The sequence below is a fragment of the Salvelinus fontinalis genome, chromosome 14 (assembly GCF_029448725.1).
Source record: "Salvelinus fontinalis isolate EN_2023a chromosome 14, ASM2944872v1, whole genome shotgun sequence".
NCBI classification, from domain to species: domain Eukaryota; kingdom Metazoa; phylum Chordata; class Actinopteri; order Salmoniformes; family Salmonidae; genus Salvelinus; species Salvelinus fontinalis.
Window position 1 is genome coordinate 14,661,890 of NC_074678.1, and position 27,999 is coordinate 14,689,888.

At 47.5% G+C, this 27,999-nt stretch overlaps 1 protein-coding gene across 1 annotated transcript in view; it reads right to left on the bottom strand.

Moving 5' to 3' along the window:
* LOC129869526 (zinc finger CCCH domain-containing protein 3-like) overlaps nt 1-27,999 on the bottom strand; it is a 112,196-nt gene that overhangs the window by 39,273 nt on the left and 44,924 nt on the right. The window contains exon 4 of the mRNA XM_055944001.1: nt 5,878-6,028. Within this exon, the coding sequence (XP_055799976.1) occupies nt 5,878-6,028 (151 nt within the window). The remainder of the gene's footprint in view (nt 1-5,877; nt 6,029-27,999) is intronic.

The window sequence follows — 27,999 nt, forward strand, 5'->3', positions numbered from 1 at the left end:
AATGTTGAGATGATATCTATTTTCTGGTGGTGGGGCTAAAATACGACAACCATTCACCCCCCCACCCAGACTCCCCCAGCACTCAATCAACCACAATAACCATTACTGCTGACACCACACTGAGGACCACATGACATGCTTGGTAGGGGATGGGTCACTTCCCTGGTCCTAGGTGGGAGACCAAAAGAAGGCAGAGAGAGGGGACTAAAGAGTGACAGGGGAGCTCAGATAGGTAAGAGGGAGGTGCCCACTGCCCATGTGTGGCTGGTGCTGGTCACTCTTTGCCAGAGGCATCAAGCCCCACCTTAGAAATGAGAATTAAACATATTTAGTCCCACAGCGACATGATGAGTGCGAGGCTACAGCTTGGGAATCTCTGAAGGACAATTAGGACCTTCCCCTGGGGTTCTGGAGCTCTGACAGAACCAATCAGGACCTTCCCTGTAGCTCTGGCAGAACCAATTAGGACCGTCCCCTGGGGTTCTGGAGCTCTGACAGAACCAATTAGGACCTTCCCCATGGGTTCTGGAGCTCTGGCAAAACCAATCAGGACCTTCCCTGGAGCTCTGGCAGAACCAATTAGGACCTTCCCCTGGGGTTCTGGAGCTCTGACAGAACCAATTAGGGTCTTCCCCCCTGGGATTCTGGAGCTCTGGCAGAACCAATCAGGACCTTCCCCTGGGGTCCTGGAGCTCTGGCAAAACTAATTAGGACCTTCCCCTGGGGTTCTGGAGCTCTGGCAGAACCAATTAGGACCTTCCCCTGGGGTTCTGGAGCTCTGGCAGAACCAATTAGGACCTTCCCCTGGGGTTCTGGAGCTCTGGGAGAACACACCACCACCTGCTCCTGAAAACACTGAATCCTTAGGACACTGATGATGACTGGGTGAGTGTGTACGATGAGACTGAAGCCTTAGGACACTGATGACTGGGTGAGTGTGTACGATGAGACTGAAGCCTTAGGACACTGATGACTGGGTGAGTGTGTACGATGAGCTAGAGATGGGGTAGTTCTAGTCAGTGGAGGGGTACGATGAGCCAACAGAGCTATAGATAAAAGGTTCAGGGGTGTTAGAGAATCAGACAGATTGAGGTAGGGAGGCGATGTAAGGAGGGCGGGGGGTACAAAGGACAGGAGGGGGAGGAAGAGTGGGGTACATAGGACAGGAGGGGGGTCTCTTCTCTCCCAGGGGACCGGTCCTGTCGCCCCGATCTCCAGACTTGGTGATATTTCACGGGATGTCGCGTGGCTCAAATTGAAAAACCCTTGATGAATCAATATTTACTGCAGCGGCTAAATGAATAGTAATAAGTCACCGGAGGCCCTAAATCTAGTCTAAGCCCCATGCAGCCAGGCCCACTGTTTCATCTACCTCAATCTGAATTACACAAATGAGATTCCACACACAGACGCAGGGGAATTAAGATAACTGTGCAACACACAAAACGGACAAACAGTAAGTAACAGAATCTTCCTAATGGGGAGAAACTACAGCATCTCTCCAAGCTGAAATACAACAGCCATGTGTGTCTATCTCTTCTGAGTTAGTGGCTGTTGTCTCACAGGGCTCCAGACACACACACACACACACACACACACACACACACACACACACACACACACACACACACACACACACACACACACACACACACACACACACACACACACACACACACACACACACACACACACACACACACACACCAGGTGGCCACGACTACAAAGACAAAACACACCCGCACTGCACTCCAACTGAACCCTGTATACTATGAATGTAACAGTGTGTGTGTGAGATATTCAACGGCTTGTAATCTCCTCCCACCACAGCCCATTGTGAGGCTTAGGGAAACAGGGTAGCATTAACACAAAGACATTTTAACATGCCTATCACAATAATACATTAACCAACTCCATAACCATATGACCTATTCATTACCAACGTAATAAAACCATAAGCCTATGTTAATAATCATAATACACCATTAACTGTTTAACTGTCCGTCCCATGGCAAGTAGGTCATGAATAACACATTAACTTATTGCCTGTCGCCCAATAATGACCTCATCATAAACATTCATTAACTCTCCCTCTGTCCCCCAGTTATGACTTCATAACATCTGTAGAACCCTTCCCATCATCTCATTCTATCGCTTCCATCATTCTGTTTCTGGTCTTTCGTTCTGTACGCCTCCCTCACAGAGAGTGAAAGGAAGACAGAATGGATAAAGAGAAGGGTTAAGTTAGAGCCCTGTAAATCACATGTACATCTCACCCATCACAAGTGCGTATTATGCTAATTAACGTAGCTTTATCTCAGTGGATTTCCCCACTCTAAGAATAAGAGAGCGTGATAGAAAAAAATGAGCGATAAAGAGAAAGGAGAAAGAGAAGAGAGATGGGGGGTGGTTTGCAATGACTTGTCCTGTTTCCATTGATCATCCTTGAGATGTTTCTACAACATGATTGGAGTCCACATGTGGTAAATTCAATTGATTGGACATGACTTGGTCTATAAACTCAGCAAAAAAAGAAACGTCCTCTCACTGTCAACTGCGTTTATTTTCAGCAAACTTAACATGTGTAAAAATTTGTGACTAACAGAAATTGAATAACGTGTCCCTGAACAAAGGGGGGTCCAAATCCAAAGTAACAGTCAGTATCTGGTTTGGCCACCAGCTGCATTAAGTACAGCAGTGCATCTCCTCCTCATGGACTGCACCAGATTTGCCAGTTCTTGCTGTGAGATGTTATCCCACTCTTCCACCAAGGCACCTACCTGCAAGTTCCTGGACATTTCTGGGGGAGGGGGATGGCCCTAGCCGTCACCCTCCGATCCAACAGGTCCCAGATGTGCTCAATGGCATTGAGATCCGGGCTCTTCGCTGGCCATGGCAGAACACTGACATTCCGGTCTTGCAGGAAATCACAAACAGAATGAGCAGTATGGCTGGTGGCATTGTCATGTCAGGATGAGCCTGCAGGAAGGGTACCACATAAGGGAGGAGGATGTCTTCTCTGTAACGCACAGCGTTGAGATTGCCTGCAATGACAACAAGCTCAGTCCAATGATGCTGTGACACACCGCTGTTGCCGGTGATGTCTGGTGAGGACCTGCCTTACAACAGGCCTAAAAGCCCTCAGTCCAGCCTCTCTCAGCCTATTGCGGACAGTCTGAGCACTAATGGAGGGATTGTGCGTTCCTGGTGTAACTCGGGGATTTGTTGTTGCCATCCTGTACCTGTCCCGCAGGTGTGATGTTCGGATGTACCGATCCTATGCAGGTGTTCTTACACGTGGTCTGCCACTGCGAGGACGATCAGCTGTCCATCTTGTCTCCCTGTAGCGCTGTCTTAGGTGTCTCACAATACGGACATCCCTGGCTACATCTGCAGTCCTCATGCCTCCTTGCAGCATGCTTAAGGCACGTTCACGCAGATGAGCAGGGACCCTGGGCATCTTTGTGTTTTTCAGAGTCAGTAGAAAGGCCTCTTTAGTGTACTAAGTTTTCATAACTGTGACCTTAATTGCCTACTGTCTGTAAGCTGTTAGTATCTTAACGAAGGGTACCAACAAATTTCTGCAGCATTGAAGGTCCCCAAGAACACGGTGGCCTCCATCATTTTTGAAAGGAAGAAGTTTGGAACCACCAAGACTATTCCTAGAGCTGGCCTCCTGGCCAAACTGAGCAATCGGGGGAGAAGGGCCTTTGTCAGGGAGGTGACAGGGAACCCAATGGTCACTCTGATAGAGCTCCGGAGTTCCTCTGTGGAGAAGGCGAGAACCTTCCAGAACGACAACCATCTCTGCAGCACTCCACCAATCAGGCCTGCATGGTAGAGTGGCCAGATGGAAGCCACTCCTCAATAAAAGGCACATGACAGCCCTCTTGGAATTTGCCAAAAGGCACCTAAAGACTGTCAGACCATGAGAAACAATATTCTATGGTCTGATGAAACCAAGATTGAACTCTTTGGCCTGAATGCCAAGCGTCACATCTGGAGGAAACCTGGCACAATACCTATGGTGAAGCAAGGTGGTGGCAGCATCATGCTGTGGGGATGTTTTGCAGCAGCAGGGACTGGCAGACTAGTCAGGATCGAGGGAAAGATGAACGGAGCAAAGTACAGAGAGAGATCCTTGATGAAAACTTGCTCCAGAGAGCTCAGGACCTCAGACTGGGCCGAAGGTTCAACTTCCAACAGGACAACGACCCTAAGCACACAGCTAAGACAATGCTGGAGTGGCTTCGGGACAAGTCTCTGTCCTTGAGCCCGGACTTGAACCCGATCTAACATGTCTGAAGACCTGAAAACAGCTGTGCAGCGAGGCTCCCAATTCAACCTGACAGAGCTTGAGATGATCTGCAAAGATTAATGGGATAAACTCCCTAAATACAGGTGTGCCAAGCTTGTAGTGTCATACCCAAGAAGAATAGAGACTGTAATCTCTGCCAAAGGTGCTTCAACAAAGTACTGAGTAAAGGGTCTGAATACTTATGTAAACGTGATATCAGTTTTTTAATACATTTGCAAAGATTTCTAAAAACTTGTTTTTGCTTTGCCATTATGGGGTATTGTGTGTAGATTGATGAGGGGGAAAAACGATGTAATCAATCATAGAATAAGGCTGTAATGTAAGAAACTGTGGAAAAAGAGACGGGGCCTGAATACTTTCCTAATGCACTCTATATACATTACATGACCAAATGTATGTGGACACCTGCTCATCGAACATCTCATTCCAAAATCATGAACATTAATATGGAGTTGGTCCCCTTTGCTGCTATAACAGCCTCCACTCTACTGGGAAGGCTTTCCACTAGATGTTGGAACATTGCTGCGGGGACTTGCGTCAATTCAGCCACAAGACCATTAGTGAGGTTACTGATGTTGGGTGATTTGGCCTGGCTCGCAGTCGGCGAAGGTGTTGGATGGGGTTGAGGTCAAGGCTCTGTGCAGGCCAGTCAAGTTCTTCCACACTGATCTCGGCAAACCATTTCTATATGGACCTTGCTTTGTGCATGGGAGCATTGTCATGCTGAAACAGGAAAGGGCCTTCCCCAAACTGTTGCCACAAAGTTGGAAGCATAGAATCATCTAGAATGTCATTGTATGCTGTAGCGTTAAGATTTCCATTCAGTGAAACTAAGAGGCCTAACCATGAAAAACAGCCCCAGACCATTATTCCTCCTCCACCAAAACGACAGACAGATTGTGAAGCGTGATTCATCACTCCAGAGAATGCGTTTCCACAGCTCTAGATTCCAATGGCGGGGAGCTTTACACCACTCCAGCAGATGCTTGGCATTGCGCATGGTGATCTTAAGCTTGTGTGTGGCTGCTCGGCCATGGAAACCCATTTAATGAAGCACCTGACGAACAGTTCTTGTGCTGACGTTGCTTCCAGAGGCAGTTTGGAACTCGGTATTGAGTGTTGGAACTGAGGACAGATGATTTTTACACGGGACGCGCTTTCGTACTCTGTGGTCCCGTTCTGTGAGCTTGTGTGGCCTACCACTTCGTGGCTGAGCTATTGTTGCTCATAGACGTTTCCACTTCACAATAACAGCACTTACAGTTGACCGGTGCAGATCAAGCAGGGAAGAAATTTAACGAACTGACTTGTTAGAAAAGGTGGCATCCTATGACGGTGCCACGTTAAATGTCACTGAGCTCTTCAGTACGGGCCATTCTACCGCCAATGTTTGTCTATGGAGATTGCATGGCTGTGTGCCCAATTTTATACACCTGTCAGCAACAGGTATGGCTGAATAGCCAAATCCATTCATTTGAAGGGGTGTCCATATACATTTGCATATATAGTGTATCATGTGGTTCACTGTTTATGTATCTGCGAGTGAGTGTGTGTGTTACCTGGCCGTCTGGATCCTCTTAGCTCTCCAAGAGAGGGTGTGGCTATAGTTGGCTGTGTGTGCGTTGTCTCCACCCAGGCGTGTCTCTATCTTATAGCGGGTCCTGAACACCCTCTGAAACGCCTGGCTACGCAGGGTCGGGAAGGCGGGACCTGGGGAGGAAAGAATTGACAGATCAAGAAACCAATACAGGACAGCATATGCACACGCCAATTTAAAATGTACAACATGCCCATGCACCACTGAGGGATTAGCTGGCAAGCCTGTGTTTAGAGTGTTGACAGATACAACAGCATCCATAGATGACAGACACCAACATATTTTCGTCTCCGTGAGACTTCTGATTAGATGATTTTTCTCCACCTCTCCTTCTAGAAGTCCTACAACTCAGTAGCAAGCAGGTGTGCTCTTTAACAAGCTTCACATGTAGAGACGGGAGAGAATAATAAAGGAGGAATATATATGAGCCTAATAAATCATAACTCCCCCTCTGCCTCTCTTTAAGTTTCATTCCTTATATCATTTTGTAGATCCATCATAGGAGAGGAGAAAAAAAGCTAAAGAATAGGACTGTTTGTTATTTATTTATCTGGGTGTGTATCCATCATATTGCTTTATGATGGTTGAGCTTGGCTGACATGCTGTGCTGGGTAAAGGATGGCATTTGCATCTGCGAGGATCTGAAACCGCTGCTTTACGCCAATTTACCAAACTAGAGGATTTATCAGAGCCAGGAGGATGTAGTATTCAGAATCAGGCAGTGTACTGTAAAGACTCAGGTAGAGTCGGATGACTGTGGAAGAATGAATAAGAGTGATGATTCTAAAGATCGGAGGACTGGGATGAATCCAGCGGAAATAGGATGTTGGTACAGTGGATTCTAATTTTAAAATAACTTTGGGATGATTCAAGAATTAATAGAATTTTGGGACAATTTCAGAATTGAAATAGACATGTGATGATTTTACAACTGAATCCTATAACTGAAAAACAAAAACATGGTGAAAAAAAGTCTTCCAGCAGAATCTCCCATAAATCACCTTCTGTTCACTCAAGACAAACCCTGAGAACCAGCAGTAGAAAAAGAGTGTGTAGGTGACAGAAAGAAACTCTCGCTCTCATCATCCCTGCTCCCCCTCTCTCGCGCTCCCTCCTTTACCACACATCTCTCACTGTGACAATAGTGTGTATTCTTAATGACTGAAGAAGGAGAAAGAGAAAGAGAGCGAAGGAGGGACGGGCAGAGTGCTACCCAACAACGTGCCTCCTCTACTAAATTTAAATTATCTGTATCAAATGTCTTTAATTGCCAATTGCTATGATTGTTGTCATGGTAATTATTTAATAACAAAGCATGACCAGGAAGCAAACAGCAGCTTGGAGGAATGACAAAACAATATATCTTTCTACCCCCTCCCCCTCTCTCTATTCTCCCATCCCAGGGACAGGGAGTGTGTCATTGTCAGGCAGCACACAGCTCTAGATCAGCTGTAGAATTCATCTCAGACAAACATTTACCTATGATCAAATCACTACACAGCATGCTGAGGCCTGCCCCAAACGCACACACTGACATGTATGCGCACACTCGCACGGGACCCGCACACACTAGGGCTGTTCCCGACAAAACAACATTTTGGGTCGACCGAGAGTCACCTGTTCTTTTGAACAATTAATTAGTATTCATTTTCAAATGTGTATTTTTTCATATACAGTGCATTTGGATATTATTCGGAACCCTTGACTTTTTCCACATTGTTACGCTACAGCCTAATTCTAAAATGGATTAAAAAAACATTTGCACACAATACCCCATAATGACAAAGCAAAAACAGGTTTTATTACAAATAAAAACAGAAATGCCCTTTGCTATGAGACTCGAAATTGAGTTCAGGTGCATCCTGTTTCCATTGATCATCCTTGAACTGTTTCTACAACTTGATTGGAGTCCACCTGTGGTAAATTCAATTGATTGGACATGGTTTGGAAAGGCACACACCTGTCTATACAAGGTCTCACAGTTGACAGTACATGTCAGAGCAAAAACCAGGCCATTAGGTCAAAGGAATTGTCCGTAGACCTCAGAGACATGATTGTGTCGACACACAGATCTGGGGAAGGGTACCAAAATACTTCTGAAGAATTAAAGGTCCCCAGGAACACAGTGGCCTCAATCATTCTTAAATGGAAGAGGTTTGGAATCACCAAGACTCTTCCTAGAGCTGTCTGCCTGGCCAAACTGAGCAGTCGGGGCAGAAGGGCCTTGGTCAGGGAGGTGACCAAGAACCCGATGGTCACTCTGACAGAGCTCCAGAGTTCCTCTGTGGAGATGGGAGAACCTTCCAGAAGGACAACCATCTCTGCAGCACTCCACCAATCAGGCCTTATGGCCAGACAAAAGGCACTCCTCAGTAAAAGGCACATGACAGCCAGCTTGGAGTTTGCCAAAAGGCCCCTAAAGAACTCTCAGACCATGAGACTGGAATATGTTCCAGGATTCATCTAATGGCATTGAGGAGTATACCACCTCAGTCATTGGCTTCATCAATAAGTGCATCGACGACATCGTCCCCACAGTGACCGTACGTACATATCCCAAACAGAATCCATGGATTACAGGCAACATCCGCATTGACCTAAAGGCTAGAGCTGCTGTTTTCAAGGAGCGGGACACTAATCCAGATGCCTATAAGAAATCCCGCTCTGCCCTCTGAACCATCAAACAAGCAAAGCATCAATACAGGATTAAGATTGAATCCTACTACACCGGCGCTGACGCTTGTCGGATGTGGCAGGGCTTGAAAACTATTACGGACTACAAAGGGAAAACCAGACGCGAGCTGCCCAGTGACACGAGCCTACCAGATGAGCTAAATGCCTTTTATGCTCGCTTCGAGGCAAGCAACACTGAAGCATGCACTAGAACACCAGCTGTTCTAGATGACTGTATGATAACGGTCTCAGTAGCCGATGTGAGCATGACCTTTAAGCAGGTCATCATTCACAAAGCCGCGGGGCCAGATGGATTACGAGGACGTGCACTGAAAGCGTGTGCGGACCAACTGGCAAGTGTCTTCACTGACATTTTCTGATATTTTCTTAACTCTTCTTGAACTGCACTGTTGGTTAAGGGCTTGTAAGTAAGCATTTCACGGTAAGGTCTACACTTGTTGTATTCGGCGCATGAGACAAATAAAGTTTGATTTGATTTTGTTTTGAGAAACAAGATTCTCTGGTCTGATGAAACCAAGATTAGCTCTTTGGCCTGAATGCCAAGCATCATGTCTGGAGGAAACCTGGCACCATCCCTTTGGTGAAGCATGATTTGGCAGCATCATGCTGTGGGGATGTTTTCAGCAGCAGGGATTGGGAGACTAGTCAGGATCGAGGCAAAGATGAACAGAGCAAAGTACAGAGAATCCTGCTCCAGAGCGGACCTCAGATGGGACGATGGTTCACCTTCCAACAGGACAACAACCCTAAGCACACAGCTAAGAAAACGCAGGAGTGGCTTCGGGACAAGTCTCTAAATGTCCTTGAGTGGCACAGCCAGAGCTCGGACATGAACACAATCTAACATCTCTGGATAGACCTGAAAATAGCTGTGCAGCGACGCTCCCCATCCAACTTGACAGAGCTTGAGAGGATCTGCAGCGAAGAATGGGCAAAACTCACCAAATACAGGTGTGCCAAGCTTGTAGCATCATACCTAAGAGTGAAGGCTGTAATCGCTGCCAAAGGTGCTTCAAAAAAGTAGAGTAAAGGGTCTAATGTGATAATGTAAATGTGATAATTTATATAATAAAGGAAATATCACATTTCCATAAGTATTCAGACTTATTTACTCTACTTTGTTGAAGCACCTTTGGCAGCGATTACAGCCATCAATCAGCATGAAAACAAGAACTAAATGGCATACCGTGATCCGGTGGCCTACATGATTACTTCTTATCCCTTGCACAAATAGCCTACAGCTGTCGGTCTTTCCAGAGCTCACTGGCGCAAGTTAATAGTTGATACAATGTTTCAAGTTCCTTGCAGACAGTCCATGCATAGCCAATGTGATTTATAGGATATTTATTTTTATCAGGATATTTGCTACCTGCAGACGGCAATGTTTTTATTTATTGTCTTTATGTAAGATACTTTTACATATTGGCAATGGAAGTTCATTTTAGATTTGTATAATTTTGATTTAGATTGAATTTTGATTAACCCCATGACATGTATTTTGAGATATGAAGACTATTAAACATTTAATTAAACTGCTCCACAAAAATGTGTATCTGAAAATCATAACTTGGCACGCTAAATGGAAAAGGTTGCCGACCGTTGGTGTAGCCTATACCGGCAACTTCAGGAGGGTAACACAGAATCTGTGAAGGCCAGCAGCAGAACAAGTATGAGTGTCGGATCGGGAACAGGTGTTTTTCTTCTGGTTAGGCTACATTGATCTCTGGCTCCCTCTTTTTAGTAATTTGCGTGTCTTCGTTTTTAATTGCAGTGCTTAAAGCATCAGACAAAGTAGCCTAAATATAGTTGATTATATTCAAACATAGGGTGTGTCTATACAGTACATTCGGAAAGTATTCAGACACCTTGACTTTTTCACGTTTTGTTAAGTTACAGCCTTATTTTAAAATGGAATAAAAAAATATTTAAAAAAATGATTCTCAACAATCTACACACAATACCCCATAATGACAAATCAAAAACAGGTTTTTAGAAATATTGGCAAATATATATAATTTTAAAAAAAGTTAACAAATAAATGTCATACCCTGATCCGGTGAAACCTCCGAAAATAGGCCTACATGATCAGGTTACACCGGATCGAGGTATGACCTTTATTTTATTTTTTTACATGCCGAGTGGTTATCGAAAGGGAGAGAACTACGTTGAGGAAATATTGTCATTGTCAACGGATGTAAAAACAGACTTTGTTTACTTGCTGATTGAGGTGAAGATTTTTTTTTTACTGAGAATCTCCACAGTGGTGGGGAGTTAAGACACAGAAATACTATCAGATCCACAAATGGGCACATTTCTAGGCCTACATTTGCGTGCAGGCCAGGTAGCCCAGGCCTACTTCTACAGTATGCGTAATGAGGTGTGCATCCTCACTAAAACTTTCTCTCACAAGTGTAGCCTTTGTTGTGCGCACCGCAAAAAACATGTCCACTCTGACAATGACAACGGTAAGACTGTAATAATAATAATAATATATATTGAATGCATTAACAGAAATTACCATAACCAAACAGACATTGTAGATTAGAAATGATGGTAATTAACGGTAAATGTACTACTGGTGTGCCATCCCTGCGGCCTCTGCAATGGACTAGTCCACTGAGACAGGTGTGAATCAGACAGTGTACCATTCATTTTTTATATTTGTCACTTGGTCGACCAACAGCATATCGACCAAACAATGGACCAGTCGACTAAATGGGGTCAGCCCTACCACGCACAAATGTTTCTTTTATTTTGTGTTATTGACTGTACATTTGTTTATGTGTAACTCTGCGTTGTTGTTGTGTCGCACTGCTTTGCTTTATCTTGGCCAGGTCGCAGTTCTCAACTGGCCTACCTGGTTAAATAAAGGTGAAGTAAAAAAATACTAAATAAAACAATTGTGTATGTATGAATGAGGTAAGTGTGTGTGTGTGTTAGGTAGTTTGGTTGTGCAGGATGAGTTGCATGGCCTGTAGTTCCTTCTCCCAGCAGTCATCTGTATTACAGTCACAGCTATTTGGGCCTCCTGGCAGATGACAGATAGGGCTTGTCACAGACTGCTGCCGTGCTGTGGCTCACACCCCATCCCTCTTACTGACTCCCCGCCTGTTTGTGTGGTGTGTGTCACACCCTACCCTCTTACCGACTCCCCGCCTGTTTGTGTGGTGTGTGTCACACCCTACCCTCTACATTTAGCCCTTCCTCAGTCCTATTCCAAACAGCCGAACACACCCCACCTAGTCCCAAACAGCCCGAACACAACCCACTTAGTCCCAAACACACCCCACCTAGTCCCAAACACACCCCACCTAGTCCCAAACACAGCCCACCTAGTCCCAAACACAGCCCACCTAGTCCCAAACACAGCCCACCTAGTCCCAAACACAGCCCACCTAGTCCCAAACACAGCCCACCTAGTCCCAAACACAGCCCACCTAGTCCCAAACACAGCCCACCTAGTCCCAAACACACCCCACCTAGTCCCAAACACACCCCACCTAGTCCCAAACACACCCCACCTAGTCCCAAACACACCCCACCTAGTCCCAAACACACCCCACCTAGTCCCAAACACACCCCACCTAGTCCCAAACACACCCCACCTAGTCCCAAACACACCCCACCTAGTCCCAAACACACCCCACCTAGTCCCAAACACCCCCCACCTAGTCCCAAACACCCCGAACACAACCCACTTAGTCCCAAACACACCCCACCTAGTCCCAAACACACCCCACCTAGTCCCAAACACAGCCCACCTAGTCCCAAACACAGCCCACCTAGTCCCAAACACACCCCACCTAGTCCCAAACACACCCCACCTAGTCCCAAACACACCCCACCTAGTCCCAAACACACCCCACCTAGTCCCAAACACACCCCACCTAGTCCCAAACACAACCCACCTAGTCCCAAACACACCCCACCTAGTCCCAAACACACCCCACCTAGTCCCAAACACCCCCCACCTAGTCCCAAACACCCCGAACACAACCCACTTAGTCCCAAACACAGCCCACCTAGTCCCAAACACAGCCCACCTAGTCCCAAACACAGCCCACCTAGTCCCAAACACAGCCCACCTAGTCCCAAACACAGCCCACCTAGTCCCAAACACAGCCCACCTAGTCCCAAACACAGCCCACCTAGTCCCAAACACAGCCCACCTAGTCCCAAACACAGCCCACCTAGTCCCAAACACAGCCCACCTAGTCCCAAACACAGCCCACCTAGTCCCAAACACAGCCCACCTAGTCCCAAACACAGCCCACCTAGTCCCAAACACAGCCCACCTAGTCCCAAACACAGCCCACCTAGTCCCAAACACAGCCCACCTAGTCCCAAACACAGCCCACCTAGTCCCAAACACAGCCCACCTAGTCCCAAACACAGCCCACCTAGTCCCAAACACAGCCCACCTAGTCCCAAACACAGCCCACCTAGTCCCAAACACAGCCCACCTAGTCCCAAACACAGCCCACCTAGTCCCAAACACAGCCCACCTAGTCCCAAACACAGCCCACCTAGTCCCAAACACAGCCCACCTAGTCCCAAACACACCCCACCTAGTCCCAAACACACCCCACCTAGTCCCAAACACACCCCACCTAGTCCCAAACACACCCCACCTAGTCCCAAACACACCCCACCTAGTCCCAAACACACCCCACCTAGTCCCAAACACACCCCACCTAGTCCCAAACACACCCCACCTAGTCCCAAACACACCCCACCTAGTCCCAAACACACCCCACCTAGTCCCAAACACACCCCACCTAGTCCCAAACACACCCCACCTAGTCCCAAACACACCCCACCTAGTCCCAAACACACCCCACCTAGTCCCAAACACAGCCCACCTAGTCCCAAACACAGCCCACCTAGTCCCAAACACACCCCACCTAGTCCCAAACACAGCCCACCTAGTCCCAAACACAGCCCACCTAGTCCCAAACACAGCCCACCTAGTCCCAAACACAGCCCACCTAGTCCCAAACACAGCCCACCTAGTCCCAAACACAGCCCACCTAGTCCCAAACACAGCCCAAACACAGCCCACCTAGTCAAGGGAAAACCAGACGCGAGCTGCCCAGTGACACGAGCCTACCAGATGAGCTAAATGCCTTTTATGCTCGCTTCGAGGCAAGCAACACTGAAGCATGCACTAGAACACCAGCTGTTCTAGATGACTGTATGATAACGGTCTCAGTAGCCGATGTGAGCATGACCTTTAAGCAGGTCATCATTCACAAAGCCGCGGGGCCAGATGGATTACGAGGACGTGCACTGAAAGCGTGTGCGGACCAACTGGCAAGTGTCTTCACTGACATTTTCTGATATTTTCTTAACTCTTCTTGAACTGCACTGTTGGTTAAGGGCTTGTAAGTAAGCATTTCACGGTAAGGTCTACACTTGTTGTATTCGGCGCATGAGACAAATAAAGTTTGATTTGATTTTGTTTTGAGAAACAAGATTCTCTGGTCTGATGAAACCAAGATTAGCTCTTTGGCCTGAATGCCAAGCATCATGTCTGGAGGAAACCTGGCACCATCCCTTTGGTGAAGCATGATTTGGCAGCATCATGCTGTGGGGATGTTTTCAGCAGCAGGGATTGGGAGACTAGTCAGGATCGAGGCAAAGATGAACAGAGCAAAGTACAGAGAATCCTGCTCCAGAGCGGACCTCAGATGGGACGATGGTTCACCTTCCAACAGGACAACAACCCTAAGCACACAGCTAAGAAAACGCAGGAGTGGCTTCGGGACAAGTCTCTAAATGTCCTTGAGTGGCACAGCCAGAGCTCGGACATGAACACAATCTAACATCTCTGGATAGACCTGAAAATAGCTGTGCAGCGACGCTCCCCATCCAACTTGACAGAGCTTGAGAGGATCTGCAGCGAAGAATGGGCAAAACTCACCAAATACAGGTGTGCCAAGCTTGTAGCATCATACCTAAGAGTGAAGGCTGTAATCGCTGCCAAAGGTGCTTCAAAAAAGTAGAGTAAAGGGTCTAATGTGATAATGTAAATGTGATAATTTATATAATAAAGGAAATATCACATTTCCATAAGTATTCAGACTTATTTACTCTACTTTGTTGAAGCACCTTTGGCAGCGATTACAGCCATCAATCAGCATGAAAACAAGAACTAAATGGCATACCGTGATCCGGTGGCCTACATGATTACTTCTTATCCCTTGCACAAATAGCCTACAGCTGTCGGTCTTTCCAGAGCTCACTGGCGCAAGTTAATAGTTGATACAATGTTTCAAGTTCCTTGCAGACAGTCCATGCATAGCCAATGTGATTTATAGGATATTTATTTTTATCAGGATATTTGCTACCTGCAGACGGCAATGTTTTTATTTATTGTCTTTATGTAAGATACTTTTACATATTGGCAATGGAAGTTCATTTTAGATTTGTATAATTTTGATTTAGATTGAATTTTGATTAACCCCATGACATGTATTTTGAGATATGAAGACTATTAAACATTTAATTAAACTGCTCCACAAAAATGTGTATCTGAAAATCATAACTTGGCACGCTAAATGGAAAAGGTTGCCGACCGTTGGTGTAGCCTATACCGGCAACTTCAGGAGGGTAACACAGAATCTGTGAAGGCCAGCAGCAGAACAAGTATGAGTGTCGGATCGGGAACAGGTGTTTTTCTTCTGGTTAGGCTACATTGATCTCTGGCTCCCTCTTTTTAGTAATTTGCGTGTCTTCGTTTTTAATTGCAGTGCTTAAAGCATCAGACAAAGTAGCCTAAATATAGTTGATTATATTCAAACATAGGGTGTGTCTATACAGTACATTCGGAAAGTATTCAGACACCTTGACTTTTTCACGTTTTGTTAAGTTACAGCCTTATTTTAAAATGGAATAAAAAAATATTTAAAAAAATGATTCTCAACAATCTACACACAATACCCCATAATGACAAATCAAAAACAGGTTTTTAGAAATATTGGCAAATATATATAATTTTAAAAAAAGTTAACAAATAAATGTCATACCCTGATCCGGTGAAACCTCCGAAAATAGGCCTACATGATCAGGTTACACCGGATCGAGGTATGACCTTTATTTTATTTTTTTACATGCCGAGTGGTTATCGAAAGGGAGAGAACTACGTTGAGGAAATATTGTCATTGTCAACGGATGTAAAAACAGACTTTGTTTACTTGCTGATTGAGGTGAAGATTTTTTTTTTACTGAGAATCTCCACAGTGGTGGGGAGTTAAGACACAGAAATACTATCAGATCCACAAATGGGCACATTTCTAGGCCTACATTTGCGTGCAGGCCAGGTAGCCCAGGCCTACTTCTACAGTATGCGTAATGAGGTGTGCATCCTCACTAAAACTTTCTCTCACAAGTGTAGCCTTTGTTGTGCGCACCGCAAAAAACATGTCCACTCTGACAATGACAACGGTAAGACTGTAATAATAATAATAATATATATTGAATGCATTAACAGAAATTACCATAACCAAACAGACATTGTAGATTAGAAATGATGGTAATTAACGGTAAATGTACTACTGGTGTGCCATCCCTGCGGCCTCTGCAATGGACTAGTCCACTGAGACAGGTGTGAATCAGACAGTGTACCATTCATTTTTTATATTTGTCACTTGGTCGACCAACAGCATATCGACCAAACAATGGACCAGTCGACTAAATGGGGTCAGCCCTACCACGCACAAATGTTTCTTTTATTTTGTGTTATTGACTGTACATTTGTTTATGTGTAACTCTGCGTTGTTGTTGTGTCGCACTGCTTTGCTTTATCTTGGCCAGGTCGCAGTTCTCAACTGGCCTACCTGGTTAAATAAAGGTGAAGTAAAAAAATACTAAATAAAACAATTGTGTATGTATGAATGAGGTAAGTGTGTGTGTGTGTTAGGTAGTTTGGTTGTGCAGGATGAGTTGCATGGCCTGTAGTTCCTTCTCCCAGCAGTCATCTGTATTACAGTCACAGCTATTTGGGCCTCCTGGCAGATGACAGATAGGGCTTGTCACAGACTGCTGCCGTGCTGTGGCTCACACCCCATCCCTCTTACTGACTCCCCGCCTGTTTGTGTGGTGTGTGTCACACCCTACCCTCTTACCGACTCCCCGCCTGTTTGTGTGGTGTGTGTCACACCCTACCCTCTACATTTAGCCCTTCCTCAGTCCTATTCCAAACAGCCGAACACACCCCACCTAGTCCCAAACAGCCCGAACACAACCCACTTAGTCCCAAACACACCCCACCTAGTCCCAAACACACCCCACCTAGTCCCAAACACAGCCCACCTAGTCCCAAACACAGCCCACCTAGTCCCAAACACAGCCCACCTAGTCCCAAACACAGCCCACCTAGTCCCAAACACAGCCCACCTAGTCCCAAACACAGCCCACCTAGTCCCAAACACAGCCCACCTAGTCCCAAACACACCCCACCTAGTCCCAAACACACCCCACCTAGTCCCAAACACACCCCACCTAGTCCCAAACACACCCCACCTAGTCCCAAACACACCCCACCTAGTCCCAAACACACCCCACCTAGTCCCAAACACACCCCACCTAGTCCCAAACACACCCCACCTAGTCCCAAACACACCCCACCTAGTCCCAAACACCCCCCACCTAGTCCCAAACACCCCGAACACAACCCACTTAGTCCCAAACACACCCCACCTAGTCCCAAACACACCCCACCTAGTCCCAAACACAGCCCACCTAGTCCCAAACACAGCCCACCTAGTCCCAAACACACCCCACCTAGTCCCAAACACACCCCACCTAGTCCCAAACACACCCCACCTAGTCCCAAACACACCCCACCTAGTCCCAAACACACCCCACCTAGTCCCAAACACAACCCACCTAGTCCCAAACACACCCCACCTAGTCCCAAACACACCCCACCTAGTCCCAAACACCCCCCACCTAGTCCCAAACACCCCGAACACAACCCACTTAGTCCCAAACACAGCCCACCTAGTCCCAAACACAGCCCACCTAGTCCCAAACACAGCCCACCTAGTCCCAAACACAGCCCACCTAGTCCCAAACACAGCCCACCTAGTCCCAAACACAGCCCACCTAGTCCCAAACACAGCCCACCTAGTCCCAAACACAGCCCACCTAGTCCCAAACACAGCCCACCTAGTCCCAAACACAGCCCACCTAGTCCCAAACACAGCCCACCTAGTCCCAAACACAGCCCACCTAGTCCCAAACACAGCCCACCTAGTCCCAAACACAGCCCACCTAGTCCCAAACACAGCCCACCTAGTCCCAAACACAGCCCACCTAGTCCCAAACACAGCCCACCTAGTCCCAAACACAGCCCACCTAGTCCCAAACACAGCCCACCTAGTCCCAAACACAGCCCACCTAGTCCCAAACACAGCCCACCTAGTCCCAAACACAGCCCACCTAGTCCCAAACACAGCCCACCTAGTCCCAAACACAGCCCACCTAGTCCCAAACACAGCCCACCTAGTCCCAAACACAGCCCACCTAGTCCCAAACACACCCCACCTAGTCCCAAACACACCCCACCTAGTCCCAAACACACCCCACCTAGTCCCAAACACACCCCACCTAGTCCCAAACACACCCCACCTAGTCCCAAACACACCCCACCTAGTCCCAAACACACCCCACCTAGTCCCAAACACACCCCACCTAGTCCCAAACACACCCCACCTAGTCCCAAACACACCCCACCTAGTCCCAAACACACCCCACCTAGTCCCAAACACACCCCACCTAGTCCCAAACACACCCCACCTAGTCCCAAACACACCCCACCTAGTCCCAAACACAGCCCACCTAGTCCCAAACACAGCCCACCTAGTCCCAAACACACCCCACCTAGTCCCAAACACAGCCCACCTAGTCCCAAACACAGCCCACCTAGTCCCAAACACAGCCCACCTAGTCCCAAACACAGCCCACCTAGTCCCAAACACAGCCCACCTAGTCCCAAACACAGCCCACCTAGTCCCAAACACAGCCCACCTAGTCCCAAACACAGCCCACCTAGTCCCAAACACAGCCCACCTAGTCCCAAACACAGCCCACCTAGTCCCAAACACAGCCCACCTAGTCCCAAACACACCCCACCTAGTCCCAAACACAGCCCACCTAGTCCCAAACACAGCCCACCTAGTCCCAAACACAGCCCACCTAGTCCCAAACACAGCCCACCTAGTCCCAAACACAGCCCACCTAGTCCCAAACACAGCCCACCTAGTCCCAAACACAGCCCACCTAGTCCCAAACACAGCCCACCTAGTCCCAAACACAGCCCACCTAGTCCCAAACACAGCCCACCTAGTCCCAAACACAGCCCACCTAGTCCCAAACACAGCCCACCTAGTCCCAAACACAGCCCACCTAGTCCCAAACACACCCCACCTAGTCCCAAACACACCCCACCTAGTCCCAAACACACCCCACCTAGTCCCAAACACACCCCACCTAGTCCCAAACACACCCCACCTAGTCCCAAACACACCCCACCTAGTCCCAAACACACCCCACCTAGTCCCAAACACACCCCACCTAGTCCCAAACACACCCCACCTAGTCCCAAACACACCCCACCTAGTCCCAAACACACCCCACCTAGTCCCAAACACACCCCACCTAGTCCCAAACACACCCCACCTAGTCCCAAACACACCCCACCTAGTCCCAAACACACCCCACCTAGTCCCAAACACACCCCACCTAGTCCCAAACACACCCCACCTAGTCCCAAACACACAATGTGTTTAGCTGTTATTTAATGACAGCCTGTTTATAGCTACACATGTGTGTGGTGTAGAATGGGAGCACTCGCTCTCACTCCCCCACCTCGCTGTCAGGTCTATTAGAGGAAGATTGAGACCCCTGGCTGTGTGTGTGTGTGTGTGTGTGTTCGCGGTGGCCTAGTAGAATAAGATTGAGACCCTATTGCTCCCAGGCCCACTCAACCAACACAACCTGCTGGGGTTTACAATCAGAGCACACCATTTATCCCACACTGACAACACACACACATCCAACCCATCCATCCCAAGATGACACACCACTCTATGCTGTGAAACCACAGATGATCTACTCTATTCTCTCTGCACAGCACTCAGCCAGCCGGCCCACCTCACACCCTCTACTCCTGACTGCTGTTACTTACCTCACACTCTCAACCTTCTACAAACTCTCTAAACAGAACTACAGAGTTCTACATGGTTTGGATCACTCTCTCTTCAGCTGTGATTTAGCAGCAGGCATGAATGAATGATTTCAATGCTTTCCTATCACGTTGTAACAGCCCCTGAAACAGATCAACTTCTATAACATACAACATCTGATTGACTGGGACTGGCAAGTGAAGACGATAAGACTGTTAATAAGTCTTCTATGTCGGGACAGGGGCTGAAAGTAGAGTAGATCTGCCACTGCCTGCCACTCCAGACCTCCATCTCCTGCTCTCTCTTCATCCGGTCTTCCTCAGAGTGGCATGACACTGGATCACACAGCACCACTCCACCCTCTTAGGGATTATCAAATCATGTCATCATGGCACTGCACCACACGGTGTGGAGACTCTAGTCAGGCTGCTATCCATCCCTCTGCTCCCCCTGCCTGTGCTGTGACCCCCCACCTCTCCCCATCTAGTCCCTTCCTAAAGCCGCTGAGAGTCTGCCAAGCTACACTTCTCCTTACCTGACGGCTAATTCCAGCTAACAGCACTCCCTGTTCCCACCAACCAGAACCCCCCGGTAGACCATTAATCTTGTTATTGACAGTCAGTCTGATACCTGAGCTTCTACCCCCCCACACCCCATCAGTCTCCAGTCAAATTCCCCGGGGCTCATCCTCTGATTCCCAGTGGGAATCTGATAGACATGCCCAACGCTAACATCTGACTGACTTAACATGGCCCATGCTAAGCTAATGCTGCACTTTAATTGCCTATGTGAGTATATCGTATTTAAATGCATACCAAATGTCAAGTGGTTAGCCACCATTTTGAAGCTCAAGTTACTAAGCTATACTTAAACACCCAATGCTAAGCTCAGGCAGGCACTCACTTTACTTATAGATACACATGTAAAGTAAGTAAGAGCAGATCTCTCCTATATTAGTTGTACTCCACTGCCCCACCCTGTTCCATGCACTAACTGGCATGTCTGTGTGCCCATGTCTGTATATGAGAGAGAGGGTAGTGGTGTCTGCATATGACTTGAGGTCGTATTTTCACAAATACTCTATTGACATATTAGTGTATGTTTAAATGTGTGTGTTTCAGGGAGAGTACATGTGAGTGTGTACATGACTCTAAGGTAAAGAGGGAACGAGAAAGAGAAGGGTGGTGGGAGAGAGAGCGGGAGTGAGAATGAGAGGACAGAGACAAGGAGAGGAAAATAAAGAGAGAGAGAGAAGAGAAGGAGAAAAGTGAACTCTGCCCTCTGTGTAGATTGACAGGTGCAGTGGAGACATGCTACAGGAAGGAGACACAGCCTCTCATCCCAGACCTGCTGTCAGGGGTTAGATGGTGTGTGTGTGTGTGTGTGTGTGTGTGTGTGTGTGTGTGTGTGTGTGTGTGTGTGTGTGTGTGTGTGTGTATGTGTGACCTTGAATACGTTCCTAAGGAGAGAAACATAGCTGCCTTGAGAGACTGTGCGATTCAGAATTGACGATGGACAGAGTAGCTGGTCCACAGTGCTCCCTGTTTGGGCATGCTACAGTATTACGTGTTACATTCAGTTCAAGTTAAAGCTCACAATAAAAGTGATATAAAAGTGCTGTTGTTTCCAACAGTTTAGACTGTTGTTGTATGACTAAGAGTTACCTATAGTGGAAGGGCTGTGTGTGAGGGAGGGGTATGTATACAGTATTTGGTGATCGGGTACGTAATTGAGGAAAGATTAGATGAAGTGTCATAAGAGGGTGTATGAGAAGAAGAGATGAGAGAGGTGTACTGACAGAAAGAAGGAGGAGGAGTTTGTGATAGGGAGACCCTGTAGCATGCCATGGACCCCCCAGGGCCCGTTTAGTGATGTCACTGGGGTGGGGTGGTCGCTGTGTTTGGGAAGGTACTGGGGTGTGGTGAGAGGTTGGGGGGGTTGTCAGTCATCGCGGTGAAGCCATCATATGTAACCCACACCCCCGACTCCTAAACCCTGACCCATGGAGGGGGAATTCTTCCACTGCCAAACTGTCACTCTCCCCCCCAAGAGGGTTTGGGTAACACTTTACCCCCCTTCAAGTTAGCTAGGGTACGTTTAGATTTTTGGCCTAGCACTACACAGCTGATTCAAATAATCAAAGCTTGATGAGTTGGTTATTTGAATCAGCTGTGTAGTGCTGGACCCGGAGAGAGTTAGAGAAAGAGAGAGAGGGTTAGAGAGAGAGGGGGTTAGAGAGAGAGGGGGTTAGAGAGAGAGAGGGGGTTAGAGAGAGAGAGGGGGTTAGAGAGAGAGAGGGGGTTAGAGAGAGAGAGGGTTAGAGGGACAGAGAGGGTTAGAGGGACAGAGAGGGTTAGAGAGAGAGAGGGTTAGAGGGACAGAGAGGGTTAGGGGGACAGAGAGGGTTAGAGAGAGAGAGACGGGTTAGAGAGAGAGAGACGGGGTTAGAGAGAGAGAGACGGGGTGAGAGAGAGAGGGGGTTAGAGAGAGAGAGAGGGGGTTAGAGAGAGAGAGAGAGAGAGAGAGAGAGGGTTAGAGAGAGAGAGAGAGAGAGAGAGAGAGAGGGTTAGAGAGAGAGAGAGAGAGAGAGAGAGAGAGGGTTAGAGAGAGAGAGAGAGAGAGAGAGAGAGAGAGGGTTAGAGAGAGAGAGAGAGAGAGAGAGGGTTAGAGAGAGAGAGAGAGAGAGGGGGGGGGTTAGAGAGAGGGGGGGTTAGAGAGAGAGGGTTAGAGAGAGAGAGAGGGTTAGAGAGAGAGAGGGTTAGAGAGAGAGAGGGTTAGAGAGAGAGAGGGTTAGAGAGAGAGAGGGTTAGAGGGACAGAGAGGGTTAGAGGGACAGAGAGGGTTAGAGGGACAGAGAGGGTTAGAGAGAGAGAGGGTTAGAGAGAGAGAGAGGGTTAGGGGGACAGAGAGGGTTAGGGGGACAGAGAGGGTTAGAGAGAGAGAGACGGGGTTAGAGAGAGAGAGAGGGGGTTAGAGAGAGAGAGAGGGGGTTAGAGAGAGAGAGAGGGGGTTAGAGAGAGAGAGGGGGGGTTAGAGAGAGATAGAGGGGGTTAGAGAGAGAGAGAGAGAGAGAGAGAGAGGGTTAGAGAGAGAGAGAGAGAGAGAGAGAGAGAGAGGGTTAGAGAGAGAGAGAGAGAGAGAGAGGGTTAGAGAGAGAGAGAGAGAGAGAGAGAGGGTTAGAGAGAGAGAGAGAGAGAGAGAGAGGGTTAGAGAGAGAGAGAGAGAGGGTTAGAGAGAGAGAGAGAGAGGGTTAGAGAGAGAGAGAGAGGGTTAGAGAGAGAGAGAGAGAGAGAGAGAGGGTTAGAGAGAGAGAGAGAGAAAGAGAGGGTTAGAGAGAGAGAGAGAGAGAGAGAGGGGGTTAGAGAGAGAGAGGGGGGGGGGTTAGAGAGAGGGGGGGGTTAGAGAGAGGGGGGGGTTAGAGAGAGAGAGAGGGTTAGAGAGAGAGAGAGGGTTAGAGAGAGAGAGAGGGTTAGAGAGAGAGAGAGGGTTAGAGAGAGAGAGAGGGTTAGAGAGAGAGAGGGTTAGAGAGAGAGAGAGGGTTAGAGAGAGAGAGAGGGTTAGAGAGAGAGAGAGAGTTAGAGAGAGAGAGGGGCTTAGAGAGAGAGGGTTAGGGTTAGGGTTAGAAAACACGTACAGAAGACACACCAAGCAGCCTATGTACAAAACCCTCAGCACCTCTCACAAAATGTAGTCTGATATACACCACATGACCAAAAGTATATGGACAGCTGCTTGTCGAACATCTCATTCCAAAATCACAAGCATTAATATGGAGTTGGTCCCCCCTTTGCTGTTAAACAGCCTCCACTCTTCTGGGAAGGATTTGCACACTAGATGTTGGAACATTGCTGCGGGGACTTGCTCCCATTCAGCCACAACAGCATTAGTGATGTCGGGCACTGAAGCTGAATGATTATGCCTGGCTCGCAGTCAGCGTTCCAATTCATCCCAAAGGTGTTCGATGGGGTTGAGGTCAGGGTTCTGTGCAGACCAGTAGTCAATTTCTTGCGCACCGATCCCGACAAACCATTTCTGTATGGACCACGTGTTGTGCACGGGGGCATTGTCATGAATGTCATTGTCATGAATGTCATTGTATGCTGTAGCGTTAAGACTTCCCTTCACTGGAACTAAGGGGCCTAGCCCGAACCAAGAAAAACAGCCCCAGACCATTATTTCTTCATAACCAAGCTTTACAGTTGGCACTATGAACTGGGGCAGGTAGTGTTCTCCTGGCATCCACCAAACCCAGAGTTTTACTCCACTCCAACCGACGCTTGGCATTGCACATGGTGATCTTAGGCTTGTGTGCGGCTGCTCGGCCATAGAAACCCATTTCATGAAGCTCCAGACGAACAGTTCTTGACGGTGCCACGTTGAATGTCACTGAGCTCTTCATTAAGGCAATTTTACTGCCAATGTTTGTCTATGGAGATTGCATTGCTGTGTGCTCGATTTTATACACCTGTCAGCAACGGGTGTGGCTGAAATAGCCGAATCCACTAATTTGAAGGAGTGTCCACATACTTTTGCATATATAGTGTAACGTTTTGCTCCAGGAGAATAACCTCCGGCGCTGGACGTGACCCTAGCTGTGACCATATATATATATTTTTTTGTATTGTTTTTCACACCTGCACTGTTGGAGCTCAGAGCCTAAGGATTTCACTGTGCACTGCAACTACATCTGGGACCCTGTACACATGACTAAATAAAACATCTAACTTTCCGACAGATGCCCAGATGCCCGTAGGCTAATGAACTACTGCCTGACCACTCACTTTAGCGGTTAGCCTAAAGGTTAATGTAGTAGCAGTACGGACCAAAGCTACACAGAGTGGGCTACATTTCCAGAGGTCAGGGGTGAGTGGTCAGGGAGTTTAGGAAGGGGATAGGAGGCCTCGTGACAGAGGGACAGTGAGGCCTCTAGCCCAGTCAATCAGGGTGCTAATTTGGTGAGGGCAGAGGGGGCTGCCGCACTCTCCTTCCCAGCCCTTTTGAAGTCAAGCAGGTGCTCCGAAGACGCAAGCCTCCAAATTAACACTCATCCCCCTTTCTCTCTCCCTCTCTCTCCACACACTTTACACCTTTTTCTCTTTCAGTCACTCATCTCCAGCGCTCTATTCATTCATCTATTTCTTCACTCCCTCCCCACGCCTCCATCATCCCGCCCCCGCCCCCTTCTCCTTCTAACACTACATTTCTATCTCCCCTTTCTCCAAGTTAGTCTCTAACCTTCTATCCCTCCTCTTCCCTCTCTCCCCCTTCCTCTCCTCTCTGCCTCTCTCCCCGGCAGTGTGTGTGTGTGCAGCTGCTGTGTTCTAATTGGTCCCTCTGGGCAGGGCTGGACTGGCACCAGACCTTCTAATCTGCTGAGCAGCCCTGGAAGGAGCGGGCATCTGCTCTGGTCGCACGGGCACCACTGCTCAACCGCTGGCACACATGGGCGCACCTACACACATGATGGAAAAGGTCTTCCAAAGTCACAGAAATGACCGTACAACGAGAAAATACTGTACATCAAGATAAGCTCAGACAATTCAGAGCTATAGGGTGAGGCCACACACACACATCTATGTCTTACTATGCTTGTAGGGACTTTTTGGGGACCAATAATTTATCCCCATTCAAAATCCTATTTTCCCTAACCACTAACCCTAAACCTAACCTTAACCATAACACCTAAAATAGCCTTTTTACAAAAGAGGACTGTCAAAATGTCCTCACTTCTCTGAATTTTAGTTGGTTTATTATTCTTGTGAGGACTTCTGGTATACCCAAGTCTAGTAACACATGTACACGCACTGCAATGGTACAGTTCAGATAAGACCAGCCTACTTCTGAAAAGTGACTACATGAGACTGACAGGGTTATAACTGTTCAACTATAATCAACCAATGGACAGAGTAGAATGTCAGAATGGCGAGAGCGAGAGTGTGTGTGTGAGAACCGGGCAGCGGGCCCCTGTCGTTATGGTAACTGGAGAGGCAGCACTGCAAGTTGGTCATTAATATGTACAAACTCGTTAAGCCAAGAATGCCCTGAAAGTCTAGCCGGAGGAGGGAGGGTAAGGATAGTAGAGGGGTGCAACCATCTCTAAAATAGACCAGTCGCAAGAACCTTTTGAGACAGGAGAGAAAGGAGTACATTAAGATGGCCTTGATGTAGAGACAAACACACAATCACAAATTATGCAAACACACACATGCATGGACACAAATTGAATTTATACAAAATTAAATTTGAGGCTCCCACATATCCATGCAGCTGGGCCAATATCAAATACACAAACTAGCATCCAGAAAAATCTTAGCGGCCCCTGATGAGTGTCCAAACGGGAAACATTTCCTGTGCAAAATGTCCAAATGACATCAGTTTGACCGGTTGTAAGGAAATAGAAAGCTGTGACAACGACCCAACACGTTTCTGATAAGATTTCAGTTTGACTTGGATGCATATTTTATGTGGTTGAAATACTATCAGCTTTTATGATGCTGATAAAGATAGCACCTCTATAGACGGTATCTAACTGCACATTCACATTCTCTCAAGATGATGAAAGAAAGAAATCATATTTCTCCATTAAATAAATTGCCTACATTTGCTGTATAATTTTACTGCAAGAAATTCTTAGTTCTGCAGGAGTTAATAGTAAGGCTATGTGAGAGGTTATAGACCTACAGTCAGTGTCCAGACTTCAGTTTCCATTTAACCCATCTGAACAGTAGGCTACAGTTCCCTTGACGTTCCATAGGCCTATTTGAAGTCCCCGTCTTGTGACTGTCATATTCACAAACAGGTGTTTCTCAGTAGGAGGCTGAGGTTGTCTTGTAAACAGCTAGTCAGTCAGGGGCCAAACTGGCCATGTAATACAGCTCCCAGAGGCCCCTAGCTACTTACATAACCACAGCTTGGATAACACTACTGACACACACACTGGCCTGCCCTCACAGTGTGTGTGTGTGTATGTCACCCTTTAACTTGCTAGTATAGTGTCTAGTCTCCATATCGGTTTCATGCATAAGTGTCACCTAGAATTTGCGGTCATGTTAACTAAAACTAGCACATAAACATTCCCAGGACTGGTCTACGGGTACTGTGAACATTCCCAGGACTGGTCTACGGGTACTGTGAACATTCCCAGGACTGGTCTACGGGTACTGTGAACATTCCCAGGACTGGTCTACGGGTACTGTGAACATTCCCAGGACTGGTCTACGGGTATTGTGAACATTCCCAGGACTGGTCTACGGGTACTGTGAACATTCCCAGGCCTTGGGCTCCTATAAGGAGCAGAGTAACATCAAATCCAAAGCTCCTCCATAATAGGCGTCATGGATTCACACCCTACCCACGCCTCTCCTCTATCCATAACATCTTTGTTCAGGTTGGCATCCTAGATCAAACAGTACAGTGCTTCATCATTCTTTCATAGCTGCTCTGTTCTTCCTATACAATGTCTTTAGTAAAGAATCTATATATCATGTCAATGAGGCCTACAGTCCAATCAGTCCAGCATTACTGTCATTGGACAGAGGGATCAATGACATCAGTGTCACCACAGAGATAGAGCGAGGCATTTAACAGCCGAGGCTGACCCACGACAGGAGACAAATGACCACACACACACATACGCACATAAACGTGTACCTAAACACACACACACTGTGTCTAAGCCCCCTGGACAGGAGACAAATGAACCACTTCCCACAGTGCAATTCACCAGGGAACGAGGGACAGTAAACGACCAATGATCAATAGAACCTTCTCCACAACTACACAGCCACTCCTCTCCATCTATCTCCCCAGTGACTTCCCAGGAACCCTGTGATGTTGAAGCTCTCGTCTATGGAGACAAGTGGCTTTGTCACACCTCCCTTTGTTTCTCTTTAAGTGTGAAGCCACAGTGACAGGAGACAAACTAGCTATTTCCCCCAGAGCAACTCACCGGGGACAGCACAGAATGAACTGCCCCAAATCAATACTGTACTCTGTCGCTCTCCTCACTCCCACCTGCTCGCTTCTCCTCAACCCCACTCTCTCACATACACCTCTCTCTCTCTCACATACACCTCTCTCTCTCTCACATACATCTCTCTCTCTCTCACACATACACCTCTCTCTCTCACACATACACCTCTCTCTCTCACACATACATTCATCTCTCTCTCACACATACATTCATCTCTCTCTCACACATA